General features: G+C 43.7%; 1 protein-coding gene, 1 long non-coding RNA gene, 4 other non-coding genes and 1 pseudogene across 7 annotated transcripts; 5 read left to right on the forward strand and 2 right to left on the reverse strand.

Moving 5' to 3' along the window:
* The first annotated feature begins 153 nt into the window (after positions 1-153).
* LOC131740751 (uncharacterized) lies at positions 154-5,245 on the forward strand. The gene is made up of 7 exons (XR_009331003.2): positions 154-501; positions 940-995; positions 1,548-1,647; positions 1,944-2,027; positions 2,785-2,835; positions 3,420-3,551; positions 4,521-5,245. It is a non-coding gene; the product is annotated as an uncharacterized lncRNA (long non-coding RNA).
* Positions 1,048-1,182, forward strand: LOC131746981 (small nucleolar RNA SNORA16B/SNORA16A family). The gene has a single exon (XR_009332726.1). It is a non-coding gene; the product is annotated as a small nucleolar RNA SNORA16B/SNORA16A family (small nucleolar RNA).
* LOC131747056 (small nucleolar RNA SNORA44) lies at positions 1,697-1,827 on the forward strand. The gene has a single exon (XR_009332751.1). It is a non-coding gene; the product is annotated as a small nucleolar RNA SNORA44 (small nucleolar RNA).
* LOC131747084 (small nucleolar RNA SNORA61) lies at positions 2,475-2,601 on the forward strand. The gene has a single exon (XR_009332755.1). It is a non-coding gene; the product is annotated as a small nucleolar RNA SNORA61 (small nucleolar RNA).
* On the forward strand, positions 3,276-3,349 carry LOC131747241 (small nucleolar RNA SNORD99). The gene has a single exon (XR_009332854.1). It is a non-coding gene; the product is annotated as a small nucleolar RNA SNORD99 (small nucleolar RNA).
* TRNAU1AP (tRNA selenocysteine 1 associated protein 1) lies at positions 3,463-27,834 on the reverse strand. Of its 2 annotated transcripts, XM_059036656.2 has the most exons (9): positions 27,661-27,802; positions 27,031-27,128; positions 21,430-21,529; positions 20,773-20,825; positions 18,366-18,497; positions 16,689-16,808; positions 12,359-12,521; positions 12,105-12,138; positions 3,463-4,705 (listed from the first exon to the last, which is right to left on the reverse strand). In XM_059036656.2, the coding sequence occupies exons 1-9, from the start codon at positions 27,685-27,687 to the stop codon at positions 4,572-4,574; spliced, it is 861 nt and encodes a 286-aa protein (XP_058892639.1). In that variant the 5' UTR covers positions 27,688-27,802; the 3' UTR covers positions 3,463-4,571. The 2 variants fall into 2 exon arrangements, with proteins under 2 accessions (XP_058892639.1, XP_058892649.1); XM_059036666.2 differs by lacking the exon at positions 16,689-16,808 and having other exon boundaries at positions 27,661-27,834.
* On the reverse strand, positions 25,397-25,753 carry LOC131740745 (10 kDa heat shock protein, mitochondrial pseudogene; annotated as a pseudogene).
* Positions 27,835-27,946: the final 112 nt, after the last annotated feature.

The raw sequence follows: 27,946 nt of genomic DNA on the forward strand, positions 1-27,946 counted from the left end.
AAGGTTTCTCCATCTGAGTGAAAAGGGTCTCGTCCCGCACGCGCTTGCGGCTGGGAGCCAGACACGCGGTCCGCCCTGGCGGCGAATGAACTACAACTCCCAGCAGTCTGCGCGGCGTGCAGCTCCAACTGCCAGGCGCGGCGCGAGGGGTGGGGCCTATATAAACCTGGGGCCTATATAAACCCCTTCTCTGTATGCATCTATCCTTTTTCCCGGTTACCGCGTCCTTGTTCTCTTGGCTGTTTGCGTTCTCTGCTATGGTCCACGCCCATCCTCCGCCGTACCCGGCCTTAGTCTCGGCAGCACCGGCGCCACACTCGCCGGAGCTGATTCCCGAGGCTGCGGGATGTTGAGCGCAGCAAGGAGGACCCTGGCCTGCCGACCTGGTCGGATCGAGGTCCGGCCACGTTGGCCGCATGCGCAGTGAAAGGAGCCGGATCCTGTGAAGGCCGCGCCCTGCTCCGGCCTCGGCCCGCAGGGCCTTGTGCTCCGGTGTGACGGGTGAGTAACGCGGGCAGGCCGCTGGGTGCACGGCAGTTCTGGGACTGAAGTGGCTTAATTAGTAGGGAGACCACGGGATGGGGTCAGCTAGACCTTGAATATGCCTGTGACAGCTAGCTGCTCGGTGATCTTGGGCAAGTGACTTCCGTGCCTTCATCTAAATTATCTGGCTGCACAGCGCATATTAAGTCACCATGGTGGATATAAGGACAAGGTTTTTTTGGAGGACGGGCTTTAGTCATTCAGATACTATTTTGAATCCCAGGTTTGTCACTTTTTCCATTGATAGACAACTTTCGGCAAGTAACTTAGTCTAAATCTTATAAAAAATGGGGATGATAAAATGGTCCAGTGAAGACGAGACAAAAACACTGGCACATAGTAAAACAAAGTGGTGATTGGGATTGGGACCTTTAGGATGTTGTCTTTTTTTTTTAGTCTCCGGAGTGTCCCAATAGATGAATTGGTGATACGTCCTGATGCACAGGATTTAGGTGAGTCTGAGGGCTGCACAGTGTTGGGCCTGCCCTGTGACCTGGATTACCCTGTGGCCCTTATCGAAGCTGCAGCTGCTTCCACATAGCTGCTGTGGTCAAAAAGGAGCCCAGAGTGACAGTTTTCCTTGACGGTCGCTGTTCTGTTTGCTGTAACTGATCTGCAACATTTCAGGAAAAGACAGTTCCCATTGTACCTGCCATTTCTCAGGTATAGCCAGAGACCTTTGTTAGACTTGACACATTTCCAGAGGCCAGCAGAAATGTTCCACTGATGGGGTCATGCATACAGAGGTACCAGAATAAGGCTTTTGAGAAGTAGCTTGCAGAGGCCAAGAACCAGCATGGAGGGGTAGATAGGGGTGGGTTAGATATCTGTACTGGGAAAATCCCGTTGCAGGTGGTGCAGATCTTGGTCGTGCTTTGGGTCACTGCCCTGAAAAGCTTATGGCATCAGTACTTAGGACCAAAGGCTAGTCAAAAACAGTAGTTCTGAAGACCAAATGAAGGGAACAATTAAGATCATTCAGGACAATTGTGTTCTCCTTTTAGCTCTGCCAGATTGAAGATTCCAGGATGACTGAAGTTGACCTTTCTGGTGAGTGAAGACTGGGGTCATGACAGTGATGGAACACAGCAGCCTCAGGACCTGGTAGGTTTTCTGTAGAGACGTAATTTGGGAGCTACCTAGTGGGTCGGTACAGCATGTTTCCAAGGGCTATGGCTTGTTGTGGCCATGGGATCTCCAACTGCATGCAAGAGCAACTTGGAGAGACTTTGACAGCGCAGGTCAACGTAATACCTGCAGCTGCCACTCGCCTTTCCTATAGTACCTCAGGACCTGGGCTGGAAGCCTTCCACCTGAGTCCATGTGTTTCCATCAAAAAAGTCAACTTCCATGTATGGATCAACTTTTTGGTTTAGAGCTTCCACACTTTTTTTCTGCAGGTTGCCCCAAGGTTTTACTGGCAGTGCCTGATACAAAGTATCTGAAAATACCAGCTTGTTGCTGGAGCCATGCTTTAGAATAAGGTAAAGTTGGATGTTGAAGGCAGTCTGATCCTGTGCCGCCAGCCGAGGAGGGTCCTCGACTAGAGGGGGTAGGGAACGGAAAGCACCAAGATACGGGATCAGAAGGGCACAAGCAACTGATGGTTGCATGGCAAATTTAATAACAAAGCATAGCCATATATACCCCTAAAGCAGGGTTGCATAGTCATTGTTCTATAGAACTAGTCTTTCATCTTGGCTTAGTCACCGGTTTATTGTCTTCTTCCACAAAGGCACCAATTTCCCCTCCAGGGTTGCTTTTCCTAGCTTTAGGGAACAACCAGGGACTCGCATTATCTGAGCATGTCCCTGGAGCCTTTTTACGTTCATACCATAAAGTCCAGGATGCATACCAAGGAGAGTACAATCGGGCCCTGAGGCTTATGAGGGTCTTAATGGCGCCTTCCTCAGAGGGCAATGCTCCCCACAATCCTCCGGTTCCCTTTCCCATCAGATCTGAACCCTGGTCTTGGTGGTCGTAAGAGGAGGAATAGTAGTACTGAAGCTGTGCTCGTGGTGTCTGCTTATATAGCATATGGGCTAGTTTCAAACAAGGTTGAATTCTCTTGGAACTTGTTGCCTCCTCCCCTGTAAAATGGGATAATCTTAGGCTTAAAGGGAGGCTGTATGTGAAACTGGGCAGTTGGTATAGTGATTGCTGACTGATATTTATTTGGGAGGGATTTATCCATAGCTTTCTTGCCTCCTGATCGAGTGTTCTTTTTTTTCCCCTCCTAAGATCTGTTACCAGTAAAGCTGTCTTCTGTTGATTGTGGATCTACAGAGTTGGGTGAGTTGAATGTCTGCCAGACGCTTTCTCACAACTTCCTTGCAGCTTCCATTAGTATTTCACTGTTATCACCCTAAGCAGTGTAGCCAATAGATAATAAGGCTACTCAGGTCTGTGTGTAAAAGTCTTTTTAATATGTCATTTACATCTGGCCTTGTGTGCTATATATATTTGTTGGCTCTTCATAACCAGAGGACAAAAAATGTTTACAGTATGACTCGGTCTGCTAGATTTGCCTATGCTAAATGCCAAGAACACACCTGCAGAGCAGAATGTGGCAGAAGGGACAGCCCTGTCTTTACAGCAAGGGCTGACTACTTACTGTGAATGCAATAATGGCTTGAGCTCATGCTCATTGGTTTTGGTAACCTTGGAGTCTTACCCACCCCTCTCCTGGGAGAGTGGTTCTATTCTAGCTCAAGGTATTTTTTCAGGTTGTGACTGGTCCAGGATGAAACCTAATCTGAGTGGACATCTATGGATGATAAATGCGGATATGGGACTGAGACCAGCCCTTAGGAAAACCTGGGTGGCATTGATTAATTGGGGCATTATTAACACACTGGCGTACACTTCTTTTTCAGGAGAGAAACACTGCAGGAAGAGGCAAAAGAAGAGACAAGGGGCTCTTTTAGGTGGAAACACCTTTTTTTTCTTTCTGGTGCTGGTACCTGGCATACAAGTGACCAATAAAAGATTCCTGGATGTTTGTTCGGGTAGGTTTCTTGATGTCCCTCAAATTGTTGGTTATTCGCTATTTAAGTACTCCGTAAGACCCAGAATGAATTATAGTCTCAATTTCTGAAGAAAAGGTTGATCTCAGAAAGGAAGAAAACAATCAGTTGTATTGCAATTATATTACTCTTGCTGAGTGAGAATTCAGGCTGAGCGCAGGACTGGTACTTAATGATCTTTGAAGGCAGTATACTCCAGCCCCCAGTTTCCTAGCACAAAGCTATAGGTAAGGCTTTTCAGGAGGGTCCTTCGGGTAAGTTAAATGGGATCTCCTAATGTATTTGGAAAATAAATAGAGATGTGTAAGGCTGGCATCGAGATCTGGTTTGGTGATGGTTGACCTCATGGCCAGGTTATCTTTCTGAATTACCGGTTCCTATATATATAAATGGATTACTAGCTACTAACAGGTGGGCTTGGCACAGATGGCACAGGCTTTACCTAAAACAATCCAGGCCTTTTGGTCTAGATTAAGCTGGCCCTGCCACCTCTCTCAATGGGCCACTTCCCAGTCTGAATAATGAACTCTACCTAGCCACCCCGACTGGAAGCAAGTTTGCTGGGGGAAGGGAAAACCTGAAAGCAGATAATCGCCCACCATTTGGCACCATTCCAGCAGGCAGTCCATGCACTCTGACCTCAAGAGAGCCTTAAGGATTAATGTGCCTGTTACCTAAGAAGCTGGTTTAGTAACTTAACTTTGGTGGTTAATCCTTATCTCCAGGAGTGTAGACAACCCTACCTGGATAAATGATTATTCAAAGGTAAACTGGAACCTCATTCAACCCTCTTCTAACAACTGGTCCCTTCATTTTCAAACTCAAGTGGCTCAAATGAAGGCAGCAGTATCCCGGGAAATAGTCATAATTTCAGGAAACAGTTGATTACTAAAATCTTATGAAACATTTCAAAAGTAAAAGTTCTTGAAGTTATCTTTTTTTTTAAAAAAGGAGTCTCTTAGCTCCCTCACAAAGTCCACTCAGGCTTGTGCCTTGTCCTGGCTACATGGCAGGGATCTCTGAAGACACTGTGTCCAGGGGCTGCCAGTGACAGTCCATCAGCGCGTCGTACAGCTCCTCGCTCTGCTCCATGAACTCCTTGTTGGCCTCGCTCACATCCAGCTGTGGCATGGGGTCTGGAAGAGAAGCAAGGACGGGTTCAGGGGGCGCAGAGGGGAGAAGCACTCGGCAGCCAGAAGAGACTCAGTACCCTCCTTCCTCACGTGGGCTGACAGAACTGCCTTGCAGGCTTTCTGTGAGGACGAAAGCAGGGTGATGCACACTTCACACTTGAACAGCATGAATGAACTGCGTGGGTCCACTTGTATGTGGATTTTTTTCAACAGTAAATGCTACAGTACTACACGGTCCACAGCTGGTTGAATCTGAAGATGTGGAGTAACAGAGGATAGGGAGGGCTGACTATAGGTTACATGTGGATTTTTGACTGTGAGGTTGGTAGGCGCCCCTGTGAGCTGATCAAGGGTCACCTGTACTCAGAATGTAACACATGTAATTAGAACTCAATGGCGGCTGTTACTCCACATTTATTAAACACTACGCATATCTCTAGCTGTCACATGCCCCGGATTTTCTGGTGTGGTCCTGTTTTTCAATTTGGGTTTGGAAAATCTGATCAACAAAATAATCAAGAACAATAAATGTCTAATGAAAAAGCTATGGTCAAATACAGGAGCTGAAACACCAAGTCCTGTATTTTTAAACTTGTCTTTCTTGATTTCAGTAGTGGTATTTGTTCATCAGAAATCATGACAAGATACATAATAGTTTTCTCTTTTTGTAAAACCCCTAACAAGTAAACTATTCTTAGGAGGGAATATTACCTAGCATTGAAAATGAACCTCAGCTGCATCCAACTTGGAGGAGTCTCACAAATAAAATGCTGAGTACTGAACGAAAGAACCAAGACAGTACATACAGTACAATGGCACTGAAGTTCAAAGACAGGCAAAACCAAACCCTGCTGTTTAGGTATGCATATCTATGTGATAAAACTATAAAGAGAAGAAGTTTTGTCCCTACAAAACCCAATACAGTAAGCAGTTTTCCTTAGCGGGGTTGGGGGTTGTGACTGGGAATGTTGGCGATGTTTCCACTTGACCTGAATGAAGGTTTCATGGGCATTTTATCATTACGTATCAAACTATACATGTTTTATCTACTTTTCCATGTACTTACATCTCACAATTCAAAAAGTTTAAAAGAATCCTCAGTTACTATTACTGATAACATTTTATATTTTCCTTTCAGTATTGTTGGTCTAAAATGCACACACCCAGGCCTTCCCTTGTGGTTAAGACTACGTGCTTCCAAAGCAGGGGGCATGGGTTCGATCCCTGGTTGGGGAAGTTCCGCATGCCTAGGGTGTGGCCATAAATAAATGTACACACCCATTCATGAAAGCATTTTAAAATTAACTGGAGAAATTAAAGGCCTTAATAAAGAAATCCCACATACTTTGACTAGAAGACAAATGCAGATGGTCCTCGACTTAATGATGGTTTAACTCACGATTTTTCAACTTTATGATGGTAAAAAAGTGACACACATTCAGTAGAAACTGAATTTTGATCTTTTTCCGGGCTAGCGATATGTAGTACAATATTCTCGTGACGCTGTGCAGCAGCAGTCACATGATCACGAGGGTAAACAAGTTAATACACTGAAACTGTTGTTTTTCACTAGGATTACAGTATTCAATAAATTGAGAAAATCAACATTTTATAAAATAGGGTTTGTGTTAGATGATTTTGCCCAACTGTAGGTTAATGTTAAGTGTTCTGAGCCTGTTTAAGCTAGGCTAAACTATGACGTTCGGTAGGTTAGGTGTATTAAATGCATTTTTGACTTAATGTTAACTTAAGTCAAGGAAGATCTGTATTGTTAAGATGGCAACACTCCCCAAAGTGATCTATAGATTCAATGCAATCCCTATCAGAATCGCAGCTGCCTTTTTTTTTTTGCAGAAATTGACAAGCTGATCGTAAAATTTGTATGATGCAAGGCACCCAAAATAGCCTAAACAATCTTCAAAGATAAAAGCTACTAGAATAAAATAGAATTTTTACAACTCAACAAAAAGACAACCCAATTTAAAAATGGGCAAAAGACTTGAATAGACATTTCTCAAAAAAAGATATACACACGGCTGATAAACATACGAAATTATGCTCAACATCATTAGCCATCAGAGAAGTGCAAATCTAACCACAATGAGATACCAGTTCAAAGCCACTAAGATAGCTAAAATGAAAAATAATGACTGTTGGTGAGGATGTGGAGAAACTGGAATCCTCATATGCTACTGGGAATGGAAATGCTCCAAGCCCTTTTGGAAAAGTTTGGCCATTTCTCAAATGGTCAAAAAGAGTTTACTACATGATCCAGCAATGCACTCCTAGGTATATACCCAAGAGTACTGAAGGCTTCTCTATCCACCCAAAAACTTATACACGCATGTTCATAGCAGCATTATTCATAATACCCAAAGTGGAAACAATCCAAATGTCCATCAACAAAATGGATATCCATACAATGGAATATTATTCAACCATAAAAAGAAATGAATGACATGCTACAACATAGATGAATCTTGAAAACACTAAGTGAAAGAAGCCATTCACAAAGGACCACACATCATACATGATTCCATTTACTTAAAATGTCCAGGATTGGTAAATCCAAAGTAGATGAGTGGTTGCCATGGACAGGATACTGGAGTGACTGCTAGAGGTTTCACAGGGTTTCTTCTGGAATTAGTGGTAATGGCTGCAAGACTTTGTGACTATTCTAAAAACTACTGAATTGTACACTTTAAAAGGGTGAATTTTATGTTATGTGAATTATATCCCCTAAAATAAAAAACAAAAAACCCTAACTGGGATCTTCCTGTATATCCTATTTCAGGACTTTTTTCATTGAGAACATTTTCCTATATCAATATTCTTAGAGAAAGACATGATTTAATAAACAAACAAAAAATCTTAAGAAAAACCTTACCGGACCTTCCCTGTTGGTGCAGTGCTTAAGAATCCGCCTGCCAATGCAGGGGACACGGGTTCGAGCCCTGGTCCAGGAAGATCCCACATGCCGCGGAGCAACTAAGTCCGCGAGCCACAACTACTGAAGCCCGCGCACCTAGAGCCCGTGCTCCGCAACCAGAAGCCACTGCAATGAGAAGCCCGCGCACCACAACGAAGAGTAACCCCCACTCGCTGCAACTAGAGAAAGACTGCGCACAGCAACTAAGACCCAATGCAGCCAAAAATAAATAAATTAATTAAAACAAACAAAAACCTTACTGTATTTGTTTAACAAATCCCCTATTATTAGATATTTATCTGTACTGATATCATTTTGGGATAAAATCTTTCAGGTAAAATTGAATCAATGGACATGAACATTGTAAGAATTCTTCACAGAATTAGCATTAGATGGTTACATTTTATGTGTCAACTTGGTTAGGTTACTGGTGCCCAGTTTGGTGAAACACCAGTCTAGATGAAGATATTTTGTAGATGTGATTAACATCAACAAATCAACTGACTTGAAGTAAAGATTACTCCCAATAACATGGGTGGGCCTTAGCCAATCAATTAAAGGCCTTAAGGCCTTAAACTCAACGTTTCCCAAAGAAGGAATTCTACTTCTAGGCAGTAATACAGAAATTCTGCCTGAGTTTCCAGCTTGCTGGCCCACCTTACAGATTATAAATATGTATATCCTATTGGCTCTGTTTCTCTGGAGAGCCTTGACTGACACAAATAATGTATATTTAAATTCTTTATTCTTGTGGTTTATAGGCCATTTTTGCTTCTTCTGTGTACTTTTTCCCCTTTTTTATATATTTATTTATTTTTGGCTGCATTGGGTCTTCGTTGCTGCGAGCAGACTTTCTCTAGTTGAGGCAAATGCGACTGCTCATCGTTGCGGTGCGCAGGCTTTTCATTGCAGTGGCTTCTCTTGTTGCAGAGCATGTGCTCTAGGCACACAGGCTCAGTAGTTGTGGCTCACGGGTTTAGTTGCTCCACGGCACGTGGGATCTTCCCGGACCAGGGCTCAAACCTTTGTCCCCTGCGTTGGCAGGCAGATTCTTAACCACTGTGCCACCAGGGAAGTCCCTTCTTTTGTAAATTGTTTCCAGTTTTCTCAGCTACTCTTAAGAATCAACCAGTGAGTGCTGAATCAACCAGTCAGTGGTGAATCTTTTCACGTTAAGTACTGTGCCCGTTCCTGCCACCAGAGGGATATTTCTTTCTCTCGTAATTTTAATCTAAATTATGAGTTGAAGCTTTGAGCACATACAGCAGCTCCATATGGAAACTCTAGTCACTCCACTCAGTGGAGGTATCAGCATATGGGAACAGACTGGCAAAGGGCTCCAGCAAGGGCAGGCATTTGTTTTCTTGTTGTGTTTCGTTTGTTTGTTTGGGGTTTTTTGGCTGTGCCACATGGCTTGTGGGATCTTAGTTCCTCAACCAGGGACAGAACCCAGGCCATGGCAGTGAAAGCCCCGAGTCCTAACCACTGGACCACCAGAGAATCCCCAAGGGCAGGCATTTGGGTGTGTTGAACTCTATGGACATACGTACAATAAAGCACCCTTCCTCACTCTGAAGACTGGGCCTGGACGATGGCCTGTTGAGCCAAGGGACAGATGAAGAAGGATGACAATCCCTGCGGTGCCCCATCACTGTGTGGCTATTAGGTTGAAATGGGAGGTGTTACGGAATTCCCTAGCGGTCCAGTGGTTAGGACTCCACGCTTTCACTGCCAAAGGTGCGGGTTCAACACCTGGTGGGGGAAGTAAGATCCCGCAAGCCATGCAAGGTGGCCAAGAAAAAAAAAAAGGGAGAAATTATAACTCTGTGGTAAAGAGCATGAAGTCTGGGGCAAGACTGCAGGGGTTCCAAGACAGTCCACCTCTTGCTACTATGTTGCAACTATGCTGACCTTGAACAAGTAATTTAACTTCTCTACCTGTTTTCTCTTCTGTAAAATCAAGATAATTGTGGTACTCACCTCAAAGCCGTAGTGAAGGTAAAATGAGTTAATACATGTAAAGTGCTTAGAACAATGCCCTGCATATAGTACAACCTGTTAGCTATTATTAACTATCTAAGCTTCAGTTTTCTTTTCTGTAGAATGGGGTTTATAACAGTACCTACTCATTGAAGTGTTGACAGGCAGCAGTGCCTGGCACAAAATATGTTGGCTATTATTATACTATTAATGGATGAGAAAGAAATAGAAAAATTCTAAGGAGTTATACACAAATATTATTACAATCAGGATGATTTCTTTAAAAAGGAGGCAATGCAACGCTTCCTGCAGGAAACGGTGAGACTGAGGATAGAAAGACAGGGACCCCAGGTTCAACAGGGAGCCCAGGTTCAACCTTGCTTCTAACTCACTGTGTGACCCTGAGAAGACAGCGAGGATCGCCAGCTCCCCATCCGTCAACTGGAGCTCAATGTCCTGCCCAGCCCACCCCAGGGTCACTGCTGCCAGAATTAGATGACAGCACACAAGTGAAAGTGCTTTAAAATGCTATGAAGTGTATACAATATTCCTATAGGCATAGTTTTAAAAAACATTTTAATGAATTATATGGCATTTCTCCCAATAGATATCAATATGATAATAGCTGCCTCTCCCACTAACAGATTAGCTTTATCCAATAGAAGATGTTTCTTCTGATAGTCAACAGTTTAATCATTTGTATGAATCCGTCTAAATACATAATTGCACTCTTGTTCCTCTTAGCAATTTTCCCATTAATATTTAAATAAGCTTACCTCCCAATTTGAAAATAAAAATTAAATTTGAAAAAAAAATGCTACGAAGTAGACAAGTTTGTTTTTTGCCTGCAGATGTTTCCTTTAAAGGATATTTTGCTTACAGATCACACTTTCCCTATGACCTTCTCTTTCTTTTTTTAAAAAAATATATTTATTTGTTTCATTTATTTATTATTTTTGGCTGTGTTGGGTCTTTGTTGCTGTGCATGGGCCTTCTCTAGTTGTGGCAAGCGGGGGCTATTCTTTGCAGTGCGCGGGCTTCTCACTGCAGTGGCTTCTCTTGCTGCAGAGCACGGGCTCTAGGCACACAGGCTTCTGTAGTTGTGGCACGCAGGCTTCAGCAGTTGTGGCTCACAGGCTCTAGAGCGCAGGCTCAGTAGTTGTGGTTCGCGGGCTCTAGAGTGCAGGTTCAGTGGTTGTGGCGCACGGGCTTACCTACTCTGTGGCATGTAGGATCTTCCTGGACTACGGCTCGAACCCGTGTCCCCTGCATTGGCAGGCGGATTCTTAACCATTGCGCCACCAGGGAAGCCCCTGACCTTCTCTTAAAGAATAATTCTTAAAACAGACTTAGAAAAAGACTTTAAGTTTAAAATCTGTCTTATATAAAGTTTTACTTACTTAGAAATCAATGTCTAATTTTATGACAACTGTTATTTTACTTCTTTAAACCTTAAACCTAACATCTATTCAGAAACATGTTGAAAAAAAATCTTGTTTTTTATACTTTTTCAAACCTTCAAGACTCCTTTAAGAAGTGCAATTATCGGGCTTCCCTGGTGGCGCAGTGGTTGAGAATCCGCCTGCCAATGCAGGGGACGCGGGTTCGCGCCCTGGTCTGGGAAGATCCCACATGCCACGGAGCAACTGGGCCCGTGAGCCACAATTACTGAGCCTGTGTGTCTGGAGCCTGTGCTCTGCAACGAGAGACCGTGATAGTGAGAGGCCCGTGTACCGGGATGAAAAGTGGCCCCCGCTTGCCACAACTAAAGAAAGCCCTCACACAGAAACGAAGACCCAACACAGCCAAAAATAAATAATTTTTTTTTTAAAAAAAGTACGAATATCTCATTTGAAAAAAACATTTGTCTGAAGGTTAGCAATTCCTCTGGTTTTCCTTTCTTTTTCTTCTGTTAAATTCAGTAAAAATCATAATAAACTTTTTTTTTTTTTTTTTTTTTTTGCGGTACGCGGGCCTCTCACTGTTGTGGCCTCTCCCGTCTCGAGGCAGAGGCTCCAGACGCGCAGGTTCAGCGGCCATGGCCCACGGGCCCAGCTGCTCCGCGGCATGTGGGATCCTCCTCCAGGACCGGGGCATGAACCCATGTCCCCTTGCATCAGCAGACGGACTCCCAATCGCTACGCCACCAGGGAAGCCCCATAATAAACTTTTAATTAAAAAAATAATGGCTATTACTATGTAGCAAAATTGCAGGTGATTTTGTTTCTTCATAATACTTTACTGTATTTTTCAAACTTTCAATAACTATTACTTGAAAGTGAGAAAAACATGTAATTTAAAGATATATGGGAAAAAATTAAAACATGATATGAAAAAAATGGATTTTACAAACTGTGAAACAAACATAAGGCAATGGTATCTTTGCTACAGACCTATACCCTGTCAGGGCTCCCCAGGGTGCTGTGAGATCCGCACTACCCCCTCGGGTGACACTCACATCTTACGCACTGAGTGAAGGGACTCCTTCCTTACCTTCCAATGCATCATCTCCGACTTCTTCATATGTCTGCCAAGAGACCAGAGAGGTGGGTGAGAAGCACGGTGAAATCCCGGCCCATGACTAGGATGGTTTATTTTTAATAAGAGGAACTAAGCTGCTTCATCTTTCCTTCTGTTTTTTTCTGAAGCCCAAGCTCCCGTCCTTACTCATACCAGCCTGGAGAATCACCCAGGTCTCTACAGGATGATGTAACCCAAGAGGGCCAGACCGGCCAAATCATGGTTACCTGCATGGTGCTCTGGGTATAGCCATACTGGGGATAACTGTAGCTGTAGCTGCCTGTGTTCTGGTCATAGCCCCACTGGGCATAGTAGTTCTGGTACTGCTGGTAATACTGGTTGTAGCTGTAACTGTACATTTGACTATATTCCACTGGCTTCACACGGCTCCTTAAATGAAGAAAGAAATAAACAAATAAGCAAACATTTCCATAACACTATGTGACCAGGGACTGTTCTGAGTGTTTTATGCAGATTAACTCATTTAATCCCCATAATGGTGCTATGCAGTAAATATACCATTATTCCTATTTTACAGATGAGAAAACTGAGGTACAGAGAGGTTACATCATTTGTCCAAAGTCACACAGCGAATAATAGATTCAAACCCAGGCAGTCTGGTCCCAGAGCTCAGCTTTAAAGATAGGAACTTTTGGGAATTCCCTGGTGGTCGAGTGGTTGGGACTGCACACTTTCACTGCCAAGGGCCTGGGTTCGATCCCTGGTCGGGGAACTGGGATCCCATGGGCTATGCGGCACGGCCAAAAACAAAAAAAAAAAGATGGGAGTTTTCAATGGTTAGGTTTGTCTCTCTTGTCAAACCTTGTTAGTACTGACTTTTCCCCTTCTCAAGATCTTGGAGGGCTGTTTTTCTGCCAGCCACAAAGGCTCAGGTGAACATGGCCTGGAGGATCTGGATTTATAATGATCCAAGAAGCATTTTAAATTACAAAATATCTTATCACCTTTTCCCTGCAAAAACATGAGAAGCGTTTTAGTAGCCTGGAACTGTCGTCAAAGCTACCATTTATGGAGTAGGTACGTGAGATTTCTGCCCATTATTATTTTTTTAAAGATTTATTTATTAATTTATTATTGGCTGCGTTGGGTCTTAGTTGTGGCACGTGGGATCTTCGTTGAGGCATGCAGGATCTTCCATTGCGGCACGTGCGCTCTTTGTTGTGGTGCGTGGGCTCCTCTCTAGTTGTGGTGTGTGGGTTTTCTCTTCTCTAGTTGTGGCACACAGGTTCCAGGGCAAGTGGGCTCTGCAGTTGTGGTGCGCGGGTTCCACAGCATGTGGACTCTGTAGTTTGGTGCACGCGGGCTCTAGTTGCTGCATGTGAGCTCAGTAGCTGTGGTATGTGGGCTTAGTTGCCCCGTGGCATGTGGGATCTTATTTCCCTGACCAGGGATCGAACCTGTGTCCCCTGCATTGTAAGGGGGATTCTTTACCACTGGACCACCAGGGAAGTCCCTGTGCCCTTTGAGTCCCTTAAAATAGTCTCCTATTTTAAGTCCTGCAAAGCTCTGATAGAGCTATTATTTATCATTCCCATTTTACAGATGAGAACACTGAGCCTCTGAAAAGTTAAGTGATTTACCCAAGACTACACAGAGGAATGAAGCCAAATTTAACTCCAAGGCTCACACTCCTACCACCACACCACTACATACAGCTCCTGCCCTGACAGACTCAAGACCCCATGCCCGTCCCCCACTTCCTGCATTCACCAATCAGAGCTGAGGCCCAGGGTCAGCAGAAAGCTTTCTTCTCTGATTCCACGGCTATCCCAGACACTGCTAACCAAAGATAGAATGTCAAACCTGCAAAGGATCCACTGCTTTCAAAAACTTAAAAAACCACGTGTGATGAGCTCTTCCCAAGTTCCTTGTGAGTTTAATGTCTGCTTGCTGAGCAGGACTCAGCCAGAGCAGTCAGACAGACCACATCTGATTGCATTAGTATCACCTCCTGATGAGGTGGCTCGATGAAGTTCGACAGCACATATTCTCTCTCCCTGCCCACTGCCAGGCTGGAAACTGCTAACATTCGCCTCCATGCCACCCCCCCACCCTGGCCATGTGCCCAAGGAGTCCACCTCCCTCCTGACATGTTCAGGTCACTGGAGGTACAGTCTCTCTGGCCTGGGTCTGCACACTTCTCTTCTGTTTCTCCACACTCAGCTCTTACAGGCTAACTCTCGAAGGGAACTCTTATCACCTTCAATTCCCAGTGCTTGAGGGCCCCTCCCCACAGGCAGGCATCAAATACTGACAATGTTCAGTGAAGAAACAGATGTAACAGAACATAACCTCCCTGCAGAAGGGACTTTGTTTCTCTTGTTTATAGCTACAAGTTCAAAGTCTAGGGCAGGGCTGCAGTTGTAGGGACTCATTATGGTTGACTGAATAAATGGTGACACAGCAGAAACAACCAAAATAGTAAACATCAGAGGAACTGTTAGGCAGAATATACAATCAAAACAATATCTTGCAGCTATTAAAAATATTACAATGACGACGACTGTGCAACTCAATGGCAAAGTGTGTATAATGAGTAAACTGGGGAAGAAAAAGAGTGAGCATTGTTATTGTAATTTAAAAATGAATAAAGAGGGACTTCCCTGGTGGTCCAGTGGTTAAGAATCCACCATCCAATGCAGGGGACGTGGGTTTGATCCCTGGTCGGGGAACTAAGATCCCATATGCCACCAGGCAACTAAGCACCTTGCGCTCTAGAGCCTGTGTGCTGCAACTACTGAGCCCGCATGCTCGGGAGCCCGTGGGCCACAACTAGAGTGAAGCCTGTGTGCTGCAATGGAGAGCCCGTGGGCCACAACTAGAGTGAGGCCTGTGTGCTGCAATGAAGAGCCTGTGGGCCACAACTAGAGTGAAGCCTGTGTGCTGCAATGGAGAGCCCGTGGGCCACAACTAGAGTGAGGCCTGTGTGCTGCAATGAAGAGCCCATGGGCCGCAACTAAGATTTGATGAAGCCAAATGAATGAATGAATAAATAAATAAAATATTTTTTAAAAAATGAATAAAGAAATGAATCTACCATATGTAAATTGACCCAAATATATGTAGTGTGTGTGTATTTATATCTACATCTATATTTATATTTATACATCACAGAAGTTTATGGAGAAGCCTGGAAAGGAACCCAGAAATTATAAGCAGTCATTTTAGAGTAATGAGAACATTCCTTTCTTTTAAATATTTTCTTTAACGTTTTTATATATACAATAGAGCTCAGGGACTTCCCTGGTGGTCCACTGGTTAAGAACTGGTCTTGCAATGCAGGGGAGGCCAGTTTGATCCCTCGTTGGGGCACTAGGATCCCACATGCTATAGGGCAACTAAGCCCACGCACTGCAACTACGGAGCCTGTGTGCCACAAATACAGAGCTCACATGCCACAACTACTGAGCCTGCATGCCACAACTAGAGATCCCGCGCACCGCAACTAAGACATGATGCAGTCAATAAATAAATAAATAAATATTTTTAAAAATATGGCTCAAAACAAATAATATTTGGAGGAGGGGAATCACTCAAGCTGATCTTCCATGTATTAAACATTGTTAAACTGCAAAGAGCCTCCAAATCTTTTGCTGCTTTAAAAAACATGGCCATTTGGAAGTTCTGCCCTAAGAGTGCAGACACTTTTCTACTTTTAACACGGAGTTTCTCAGCCTTGGCAAAACTGACATTGGATGGCGGGGGCAGATTGTTCTTTGTCACAGGGGCTGTCCTGTGCACTGTAGGATGTTTAGTAGCATCCCTGGCCTGTACTCATTAGATGCCAGCAGCACCTCTCCCACAGTTGTGATAACCAAATTTGTCTTCAGGTGTTCCAATGACCCCTAGTTGAGAACCATTGCTTGAGCCAAAGGATGGAAGATTCTACGCAGAGAAAAACTGTCTTACATCTGAGTAAAAAACCTGCTTGGAGGTGTAAGGAAAGAAGGGTTTTCTGCACAGAGTGACAGGTACAATAGTGATGTACATATTCTCTTGTGTTTGTATCATTAATTTTTTTGGCCGCACCATGCAGCTTGTGGGAATTCCCTATATCATGAATTCTTAGCCACTCCCATAGCAAGGGACACTCATAAGAGGTCTGTAGGTTTCATTAATATTAAAAAGGCTAAAACTAGCTAAAAAGTGTAACTTTCTTCTTTCTGTTCAATTCTTATTAACTGTATGGATAAATTTTTAACAGCAGCACTACTGGGCATAGAGCAGGGACATTAAGTTTGCAGACCCAAACTGCTCTTCCAGCATCGCTACTAGCGACGTCTGAATGCATCTGCCTCCCCCAGTCATAGCTCTCTCCCCAGCTATGAGCTTCTGGAGGGGCAGGGTTATGCTAGCTCATCTCTAGCACCCAGCCTGGCAAATATCAGGCACTCATTATTTGTGGCCTGAACTGAATCTCCTGGCAGCCTCCCATTCAGCACGTGGACGCCCTTATCATCAACAACAGACGAGGCGTGTGTGGGTGGGGGTCAGTCCAGAAGCCCTCCCTGGCCCCCACACCAGCGCAGGACTCACGCTTTAGGGATTGCCACACTCAGACGCACTGGTTTAGACCCCAGTCCAACTGCTCCCTGGCACTCTGTCAGGGCTCGCTTCTGTTCCAGCTCATCTGTGAATTTCACAAAACCATAGCCCCTGCAGAAGTAAAACACACGCTATTTAGATCACAAATGTGATGGAGGTAAAGCCTAAGAATGGAAAAGGGGCTGAGAAGGGAGAGAGTCCATCAAACCACATGGGCAGGGCTAAGAGCCCCATGAGCAAAGGGGTGCCACAGAGCCAAGAGAGATTCAAGCACTGGAGGATCCCAAGATCTGGAGAATTCACACTTTCAGTTCATCAATCTCTTCCATACTGTCCTGACAGAGCTTCTTCCAAAATAGTAGCCTACCTCCCAATCTACTTGAAAGTATTATTATTATCATTATGGTAGCAGCTGCAGTAGTAACAGTCACAGAAGGTCATTCAGCAAATATTTACCAAGTATGCTAGGTATTACACGAGGCACTGGGACTCAGCAGTCACAAGCAGACGAGGTTCCCGCTCTCCTGAACTCATATTCCACTTGGTGGGTAAATGAATAACTAACATTTAATGACCATTTATTATTTCCCAGGCATTGTGCTGAGCATTTTCCCAGGATTATCTCATTAAACTGTCCAACAACTTGATGAAGGGAGTATCCACATCCTACTGAAGACAGAACGAAAGTCCAGAGAGGTTTAATAGCTTGCTCAAAGTCATAGTAGAAGCAGGATTCAAATTCAAAGCCCAAGCTCATAACTAGTACCCAGACCAAGAAAGAACTTTTCCTGACAAATATCGTATGATCTCACTTATATGTGGAATCTAAAATATGATACAGATGAGTTTTTTTTTTTTTTTTTTTCTTTTTTCTTCTTCTTGCAGTACACGGGCCTCTCACTGCTGTGGCCTCTCCCGTTGCGGAGCACAGGCTCCGGACGCGCAGGCTCAGCGTCATGGCTCATGGACCCAGCCGCTCCGCAGCATGTGGTATCTTCCCGGACCAGGGCACAAACCCGTGTCCCCTGCATCGGCAGGCGGACTCTCAACCACTGAGCCACCAGGGAAGCCCCCAGATGAGCTTATTTACAAAACAGAAACAGACTCACAAACATAGAAAACAAACTTATGGTTACCAAAGATGAAAGGGGGTGGGGGAGGGATAAATTGGGAGTTTGAGATTAGCAGATACAAACTACTATATATAAAATAGATAAACAAGGTCCTACTGTACAGCACAGGAAACTATATAAATATCCTGTAACAAACCATAATGGAAAAGAATATGAAAAAGAATATATATACATATAAACCTTTCCTGAGGTCTTTCCACTTTTAAAGTAACAATAATAAATGAAAGAAGGAACACCTATAAAGCATTTCCAATTGATTCATTTATACTACATCATTCAATCCTTAAACCACTCCATGAGAGATGCAGAAACTATTATCAGTCCCATTTCACAGATGAGGAAACGGGGTGAGAGGTTCAGTAACTTGTCTGCTGCATAATCCCTGGGTAGTACTGAGGCTGGGATTCACACCAGGCAGTTTAGCTCCACAGCCTGTGCTCTTAACCACAATGCAACACGGCCTCGTTACCACACCTCCATCTATGAGATAAAAGCTGCAACCAACAGGGTAGGCATCAATAAACGAAGGCCTTACTTAGACACTCCTGTCTGGTCCAAAACCACCTTGCCTCCCCGACAGGAGGGGTAGACTTTGACGAAGAATTCATACAGCATGCCATCATCCACATCTGGGGTCAGGTCCCCCACAAAGAGGGAGTACTCGGGGCTGAGAAGAGAGAACAAAATTCAGAGACAAAGACCAAAACTTTTGTTGTGATGAGCTCTTTTGGCCCATTCTAGGTAAATCTTTTCTGGGCCGCCTTAGGAAACAACACATCTGATGGGTCCTTGACCAGGTCCTAATCTGTTTCACTTGGCAGTCCTGGCAGAAGAGTTACGGAAGGAGTCCCCCGCCCCAAGTCGCTCACCCACTGTATAACACCTGTCTGGCTTCAAGCATTACATGAGTGCAGACGGGGGCACACATCAGAGGTGCTCAAAAGATAAAACTAGAGATTCCGTATTCACTGCATATTTTCTACTCAAATGGTAAAAGGCAGAGGGAAAATGAGAACTGAACCTTCTATCCTAAAGATGTGCTAACGGGGCTTCCCTGGTGGTGCAGTGGTTGAGAATCCACCTGCCAATGCAGGGGACATGGGTTCAAGCCCTGGTCCGGGAGGATCCCACATGCCACGGAGCAACTGGGCCCGTGAGCCACAACTACTGAACCTGCGTATCTGGTGCTGTGCTCCACAACAAGAGGCTGCTACAGTGAGAGGCCCGCGCACCGCGATGATTTAAAAAAAAAAAAAAAAAATGTGCTAACATGAAATCCCTCAACTTTTAGGACAGGGGTCAGCAAACTTTTTCTATGAAGGCCATATAGTAAATATTTTAGGCTCTTGGGGACACCTCTGGTCTCTATTGCTCTTTCTTTGTCTGTTTTTACAATCCTTTAAAAATGTAAAGGGGGCACTTCCCTGGTGGTCCAGTGCTTAAGACTCCATGCTTCCACCACAGAGGGGCATGGGTTCCATCCCTGGTCAGGGAACTAAGATCCCACATGCCACGTGGCATGGCGTGGCATGCATGCGTGCATACATACATAAGTAAATATGTAAAGGGAGTTCCCTGGCAGTCCAGTGGTTAGGACTCCACACTCTCACTGCCGAGGGCCCAGGTTCCATCCCTGGTTGGGGAACTAGGATCCCACAAGCTGCACAGCACAGCCAAAAAACAAAGTAAAAACCATCTTTAGCTTGCAGGTGATAACAAAATTAGACCACAGTTTGCCAACCCCTGTTCTAGAACAATTCTTTAAGAAAAAAAAAGCAAACTCATTATTATTTTATTTCAAGTTGAAGTCAGAATACACAAAAGGAAAAAGAAAACTAAAATTACCAACCACTCAAAGGTAATCACTAAGAACACTTTGACATGTACTTTTGTCTTTTTTCTTTGGTTTCTTCTTTTGAATTTACAAAAATTGGATACAACTCGTTTTGTTTCTAGCATTTTTTTCACTTTTAGCATCTCACCAACATCTTAACATGAGTATTCTGCTATAACATGATACATTAATAGATACACAGCATTCCAAATAATGAACATATTGTAATTTAAACCCCTTCCCTATTATTAGATTGCTTGGGTTTTCCCCCAATTTTGCCCATTATATGTAACATTTCAATGAATACTTTCTTTTAAAATTTTTAATGGAGTAATAGTTGATTTACAGTGTTGTGCTAGTTTCTGGTGTACAGCGAAGTGAATCAGTTATACATATACATGTATCCACTCTTTTTTTAGATTCTTTCCCTATATAGGCCATTACAGAGTACTGAGTAGAGTTCCCTATGCTATACAGTAGGTTTTTATTAGTTATCTATTTATAAGTAGTAGTGTGTATATGTCAATCCCAATTTCCCAATTTATCTCTCCCTCCCCTTATCCCCTAGGAACCATAAGTTAGTTTTCTAAGTCTATGGCTCTACTTCTGTTTTGTAAATAAGTTCATTTGTATCCTTTTTTTAGATTCCACTGTGATATCATATGGTATCAATGAACACTTTCAAGGTTAACTTTTACACACACCGATGAATAAACTGTGAAAAGCAGAATTACTGGTTCAAAGGGTACAACTGTATCTAAAGCTATTAATACATTGTTTTAAAGCTTTCAGACAGCAATTTGGAATGCTCAATCAATTTATGTTGCTACAACATGTCGATTCTTACTGAATAAAAGGTCAATACTGTGGGCAGTCATGGGACTAGGGGAGGGACCAAATATAGAGAAGACATGGGCCTTGACAGGAAGCAAACTGGAAGCATCCACAAATAGGGATGGGAGGGGGTCGACCTCAGGAGGGAGGCAAACCGGGGCCAAACTCAGCTCCCCATCCTCCTCTTTGGGAGTGACCAGCACAGTGACACATCTTGTCTCTATCTAGACATTTCCTGGAACTTGAAGCTACCTTGTGGCTACTCTGTACTTACCTGTTATCTGGCTGTTTCCCATAAGTGGCATAGTTCAGTTTAAAACGTTTTGCCTGGAAATTTAAAAACAAACAAACTAAGACAGAGAAAGGTGTTTCAAGAGTCAAACAATATTTGAAAAAAACTGAAATAAATTACCTTGGCCAAAATATCTCCCCCTCTCTAAGCCTCAGCTTTTTCTCCTGTATAAAAGGAGGGGGTTGCACGGATGACCGCTAAGGGCACTGCCAGCTCCATGGTTCTATGAGCCCAGGTGTGCCAGCGTGGTGCAGCTGTAAGCTAAGTAACTGTGGGAAGAGCAGAATGTAACTCTCTTGAAACATGTCCTCACTGCTGCCAGCCTGTTCTACTTTCTCAAGCAAGAGGTCTAGAGTTTCAAGTCTTCCGTTATGGAGGCAGTGGTGCAGAGTGGAAAGGGAATGGATTTTAGAGGCAACCAATCTTCAATTTGCATCCTGGCTCTGCCACTTACTACCTGTGTTGCCTTGGGCAAGTTATTCCATTTCCCTGTGATTCAGTTTCCTGGTCTGTCAAAGATAACAATGCCTACTGTTTAGGGTTGTTACAGGATTAAATAAAATATAAAGTTGGGATTCAATAAATGAGTTATCAATAACAATAAAAATGGCAACATCATCATTATCTCAGTGTCCTTACAGGTGTGGCTCCTGGAAGGGGTTTCCCATTGATTTTATGCAAACACTTTTCAGCTGTGGCCAAATCTGCGAATTCTACAAAGCAGTAGCCAGCTGGGATCCTGGAAAGAAAACAGAAAAAAGGAATTGTTAAAGATGTGATACCCAGATGAGAGACTGAGTCTGGGCCTGAAGGGAGGAAAAAATCCTTTTCTAATCAGAGCCCATACTATTAATGTTTACTATGCAATCCAATCAAACCTTTAGATCTAATGTCCAGTTTATAGGAAATATTAGGAACAGAACAAGTAAACCACCACCACAAGGAAACAAATCAAGATTGCAGGACCAGAATCCAAGATGTAGAACCTTATGTGTAAGGCAATCTTACGTCTTTAAAAAGTCAATGTTCTGAGAAAAGAAAGAAGTGGGCTTTTCTACATTAAAAAGAGACAAAAGAGCTAAATGCAATACAGGATCTGATCTCTGACTGGATCCTAATTCATTAAAAAAACAAAAAAAAAGCTATAACAGGTATTCTGGGGACAATCATAAAAATTTAAATGTAGACTGGCCATTATGTGGTATTAGGGAATCATTAATTTTGTTAATGTGCTATGAGCATTGTTGGTATGTAACAGAATGTCCAGTTATTATTGGCAATGTATATTCAAATATTTAGCAGTGAAATGTCATAATGCCTGTAATTTACTTTCATATGGTTCAGCAAAAAAAAAAAATATCTACCTATCTAAATCATTCTTTATAGACAGGTAGATAAGAAAAACATGGCAACATATTAACAATTTTTGAAATTAGGTGTTGAGGGACTTCCCTGTGGTTAAGAATCTGCCTGCCAGTGCAGGGGACATGGGTTCGAGCCCTGGTCCGGGAAGATCCCACATGCCACGGAGCGAGTAAGCCCGTGCACCACACTACTGAGTGTGCGCTCTAGAGCCCATGAACCACAACTATGGAGCCCACATGCCACAGCTACTGAACCCCGTGCGCCTAGAGCCCATGCTCTGCAACAAGAGAAGCCACCACAATGAGAAGCCCGCGCACCACAACGAAGAGTAGCCCCCACTCGCCGCAACTAGAGAAAGCCCGCGCACAGCAAGGAAGACCCAAGGCAGCCAAAAATAAAGTAAATAAATAAATTTACAAAAAAAAAAAAAAGAAATTAGGGCGTGGCTATATGAGATGAGAGTTCATTGTACTCTTCTTTCTACATTTGTTTTAAATTTTTCATAATTTAAAAGTTTTTTTGGATCACCTACCACCAGCCAGGCTGATACAGAGTTGAAGAACATGGTTTCTATTTAGAAACTTAAAATCTATTTGGACAAAGTAAATCCATGGACCTTATCTAATTGGATGTCTGCGAGATTCCTGGTGTTCTATTTTTTAAAGCATCACTAAGAGACATAAGTAAGAGGATGTGGCTAGATCCTCTGACATCCCTTCCTCCTAAGAGATTTATACTGAAAACAGTTAATTTTCCTCAACTGCCTCCTTAAAGCTATCACCAGTGAAATAAACCAGACTTTTCTGGAACTATGATATTCAGTTCAAATAACCTTATGGACACCAAGCCAAAAGGTATGGGCAACGGCAGTACCCGAGCCCAAGGATCTCAGAACACAGTCTATGAGCTCCATAAATGTTGACGCTTAGAAGAATGGTGGGCCAACTCTGTGCCTTCTGTCTTGTGTGTGCTAGAATCTTAAGGCTCACAGATGTAAAGACCACCACCAGTAAGAGTTGAGCATTACTGAGCACTCACTATGGTCCAAGCACTGTGCTAGCCACTTCACATGCACCGTCTCATCTAATCCTCACATAACTCTATGAGGGAATGAAACCATTGCTCCTATTTAGATGTGGAGACTGAGATTTAGGATGATACAATATGCCTTAAACCACACAGCTGGTATGTGCCAAAGGTTGGATTTGAATTCAGGATAGTCTGACTACATTCTTTTCAGAACATTTTATTTTGAAGAATTCCAAATATAAAAATTGAAAGAATTGCATAGCAAACACCCTATATATATATACCCACCACCTACAACTAACATTTTATTATACTTACTTTATCCCATAACTGTCCATCCATCCATGCCCCTACCCATTTATCATCCTTATTTTCTGATACATTTCGAAGTAAGTTGCAGATATTGGTATACTTCCCTCAATTACTTTAACATGCTTATTATTAACTATAGTTCAATGATTGTTTAGTTTTTTCCTTTTAAGGTTAAATTTACATGCAATGAAATGCACAAATTCTTCTTCAAGATGCTGAGTTCTTTCCACCAGATTAATTTTGTGTATTTTAGAACTTTATGTAAATGCAGTAAGGCTTCTTTAATTTAGCATAATGTTTTTAAGATTCATTCATGTTGTCACTATATTAGTAGTCTGTCCCTTTTTATTGCTAAGTGGTATTTTATTGTATGAATATACCAGTATTTATTTATCTATTTACCTATTCATAGATACCTGGACTGCAGTTTGGGGCCCCTGTCCAATGTGCTACGCACATCCTTTTTCAAGTCCTTTTTCTGGTAGATGCATGTTTTCATTTCTCTTGGGTAAATACCTAGGACTAGGGACTTCCCCAGTGGGCCAGTGGTTAAGATTCCCCACTCCCAATGCAGGGGACCCAGGTTCAATCCCTGGTCAGGTAAATGAAAGAAAAAAAAAAAAAAAAAAAAAAAGAGCCCGCATGCCATGATGAAGATCTCACACACAGCAACTAAGACCCAGCGCAACCAAATAAATAATATATATTTTAAATATATATATATATATATATATATATATATATATATATATATAAAATACCTTGGACTAGACTTGTTGTGCCATATGGTGGTAAGTGTATTTAAGAAACTGCCAGGGAATTCCCTGGTGGTCCAGTGGTTAGGACTCGATGTTTTCACTGCCAGGGCCCGGGTTCAATCCCCGGTTGGGGAACTAAGATCCTGCAAGCTGTGCGGCATGGCCGGAAAAAAAAAAAAAAAAAAAAGGAAAAGGAACACTGCCAGACACTTGTTCCCAGAGGTCATACCATTTTATAGTCCCACCAGTGATGAGAGACGTGGCTGCTCCACATGTGACTGCATTCTTTTTTTTTCTTTGTTGAATTTTAAAAATTGTGGTTGAGTATACAAAACATAAAATGTACATTTTAACCATTTTTTTTTTTTTTTTTTTTTTTTTTTTTTTTTTTTTGTGGTACGCGGGCCTCTCACTGTTGTGGCCTCTCCCGTTGCGGAGCACAGGCTCCCGACGCACAGGCTCAGAGGCCATGGCTCACGGGCCCAGCCGCTCCGCGGCATGTGGGATCTTCCCGGACCCGGGCACGAACCCGTGTCTCCTGCATCGGCAGGCGGATTCTCAACCACTGCGCCACCAGGGAAGCCCAATTTTAACCATTTTTAAGTATACAGTTCTGTGGTATTAAGTACATTCACATTGTTGTGCAACAAATCACTATATACTTTTTTTTTTAAGCTTTAATTTTATTTATTTTTGGCTGTGTTGGGTCTTTGTTGTTGCACACCGGCTTTCTCTAGTTGCATCGAGCGGGGGCTTGTCTTGTCGCGGAACACGGGCTCTAGGCATGCAGGCTCAGTATTTGTGGCGCACAGGCTTAGTTGCTCCGCGGCATGTGGGATCTTCCCAGACCAGGGATCCAACTGCATTGGCAGGCGGATTCTTATCCACTGCGCCACCAGCGAAGTCTCCAATCACTATATTCTTAAGCACTATGCTCTGCTGCATATTATTTTTTCTTGGGTCTTATCTTTATCCCGTATTTTCTCAGTTCCTGGGTTTTTTTGGATATCATTACTTTATTATTAAAGAAACACGGAAATTATTTACATGATGAAAGATTTCAGAACTTCAGTGGCAGCTTCACGTGATGCCATTGGGGAAACGGGCAGCTTCACGTGATGCCATTTCAATAGTGACTTATTTTAGTCGACGTATTTTCCAACAATGTCACCATCTCTAGATAAGAAATAATCCTTGTCATCTAGAACTACTTTGGTGCCTCCATATTATGGGAGAAGAACTTTATCTCCAACTTTCACACTAACTGGTTGAATCTCTCCACCCTTTCCTTTAGAGCCTGATCCAAAAACTACTACCATTGTTTGCAATACTTTTCCTTGTGATTTTTCTGGAAGCATAATGCCTCCTTTGGTTACAATTTCGGCTGCACTTCTTTCAACGAATACTCGGTCAAAGAGGGGAAGAAACTTTCTAAATGCCTGTCCTGCCATGACTCGGGTTACAGCACTTCGTACTCTCGCTCTCTGGCCGCCGCCACCGCCAAGGAGCCCCGGTTTTTAATTTACGTTTATTACAGTATTCTTATACGCCACTTCAAAGTCTTTGTCATATGAGACAGAATGCACATGTATTGTCTGTAAATGCCACCATAAAAAAATCAGCTAGAGTTTAGTAATCAATGGTATGAAAGGATAATTCCAATTCTTAATAAAGATTAAAATGTGAGAACCTATATCACTGTTTTAAAAAGAAGAAAGTATTACAGAATGTATTTTCAAGCCAGTAGCTGATTATCGGGGTTTTCCGTCTACAGGAACAAGAAGAAAAACATTTAGGCCACCATGCTCTACCAGTCAGAAAATCCGTCCCTGGGTACTGGGGTTCTGAATACACAAAGTACCTGTTCACCAACAGCCAAAGACCTGGCCACACTTCGTATCTCTCACCTGTATTTTTCAACTATTTGACACTTTAGCAAGCTGCTTTAGTACTTGGCACAGAGTAGATGCTCAATAAACACTGTCAAACTGATAAAGGAATCCTGTTATTTCTGACTAGAACCCTAAGGAAACCTAAGCTCCTAAGAGAGAAAGAAGAAACTGGAGGCAGTAGAGCACTTCTATCTGAAAGTATTCTCTGCATTTCGTTTTGTATACTTATTACCTCATTCCCCCATTAGCATGTAGTAAACTCCACGAGAGGAGGGACTATGTCTGGCTTGGTTCAGCCATGTATCCAGGGAATCTAGAACGGCAGCACATAGGTAGCATCTTATTCACGTAAGAGTTAAGGACATTCATGAGCTTTGAGAACAGAGCTGAATTACAGTCCTGGCTTCTCATTTAAAAGCTGTGTAACTTTAAGACAGTTGTTAAGCTTCTCTAATAACAGTACTTAGCTCAGAGGTTTTTGTGATTTTAAAGTGCTTATTACCTAGCAGATCATAATCTGTTTATATTTACCAAGCATATACCATATGCCAGACATTGTTCTAAACGTTGAATGTGAATTAATGGCACTTAATCTTCACCAGAACTCTATGAAGTAGGTGCTTTTATTATCTCCATTTTTATAGGCAAGGTGAAGAAGAGGGAGAGGTTAAATAACTTGATCAAGGTCACACAGCAGACAGAGCTTTCAAAACCATTCTGGCTCGAGTCAGCAATATGCTATACGTCCTCTTAACAAGCCCTCAAATGCTTATATCATTACAATAACATTATTAGGGGTGAGAAGCCCCTACTCTCTGCGATGTTTACCTTCTCCTGAATGACACTTGCAGCACGACCTGCTGAGACGGAAGGAGAGAACATACCCAGTGAGGCGATTTCGGATAATTTTGACGCTCATCACGGTCTCCCCCATGGTGGCAAAGGCTCTGGAGATGAAGTTCTCATCCATGTAGGGTTCCAGCTGCGTAAACACAAGAGCAGCGCGGCTCAGGTCAGCATCCAGGCTCCTCATTCCCGCATCCGGAGCCCCTCCCCCTCAGCCTGGGGTTGGCTGCACGCTGCGGGCGGGAGTGGGGTGAGGTGAATGAGGCTTCCGTCTGCGGAGTGATCTGAAGCCTGCGTTCCCAGTCGCCTGCCTTCCTTCACTTCAAATTTACTCCCTTGAGGAAGTCTCCCCTTTGGATTTAGGAACCCCATTCCTCCAGTCCTACAACCACGGGCGCTCTTCAATCCTTGGGATTCCTCTCATTCTATCCGCCCAAAGACCCTCCCTCTTTCACTGGCGTGAACCCAGGCGGGACCCCAGGGCCCCTCCCCCTCCGAATCAGCCCCTTCACCTAGATGCTGGGACCCGCTTCGGAGTCACCTAAGAGAATTCCCCTGCCCATTCACTTCCACCCTTTTGGGATCCAAGGACCCTCCTCCTCAGTCCCTTTCTCCCTCGTGACACTAAGATTCCTGCTCCGCAGAGCCGGGCGGCCGCCCTCACTCACGTCGCCCATCCACAGGCTGGCCGCCATGCCCGAGGCCCCGCCAGGCCTTCGCTGGCCACCGAGGCTGGCGCGGACGCCGTGCCGCCGAGTCGGAACCTCCACGGAGCATGCGCCTCCGACGCCTTCTGCGCAAGCTCCGCAACTCTGCGCCCAGGGCCGCGCCCACGTGCCGCTCGGGATCTTGCCTGATCCCTGTGGGCGGGTCTCAAGACTGGAGCCTGCGAGATGGGGCGGGGCAGACGCTACCCGGCGTTGGACGGTGGGTGGCGCGGGTGACGGGCTTTCT

The sequence above is a fragment of the Kogia breviceps genome, chromosome 1, assembly GCF_026419965.1.
Source record: "Kogia breviceps isolate mKogBre1 chromosome 1, mKogBre1 haplotype 1, whole genome shotgun sequence".
Classification (NCBI taxonomy): Eukaryota; Metazoa; Chordata; class Mammalia; order Artiodactyla; family Physeteridae; genus Kogia; species Kogia breviceps.

Coding starts and splice junctions, on each gene's coding strand:
- TRNAU1AP (XM_059036656.2), bottom strand. CDS start 27,687: ATGGCGGCCAGCCTGTGGATGGGCGAC. Junction 27,129..27,660: donor CCAGCCTGTGGATGGGCGAC/GTGAGTGAGGGC, acceptor GTGTTTACGCAG/CTGGAACCCTACATGGATGA. Junction 16,809..18,365: donor GACCAGACAGGAGTGTCTAA/GTAAGGCCTTCG, acceptor TTACTTCTGCAG/GGGCTATGGTTTTGTGAAAT.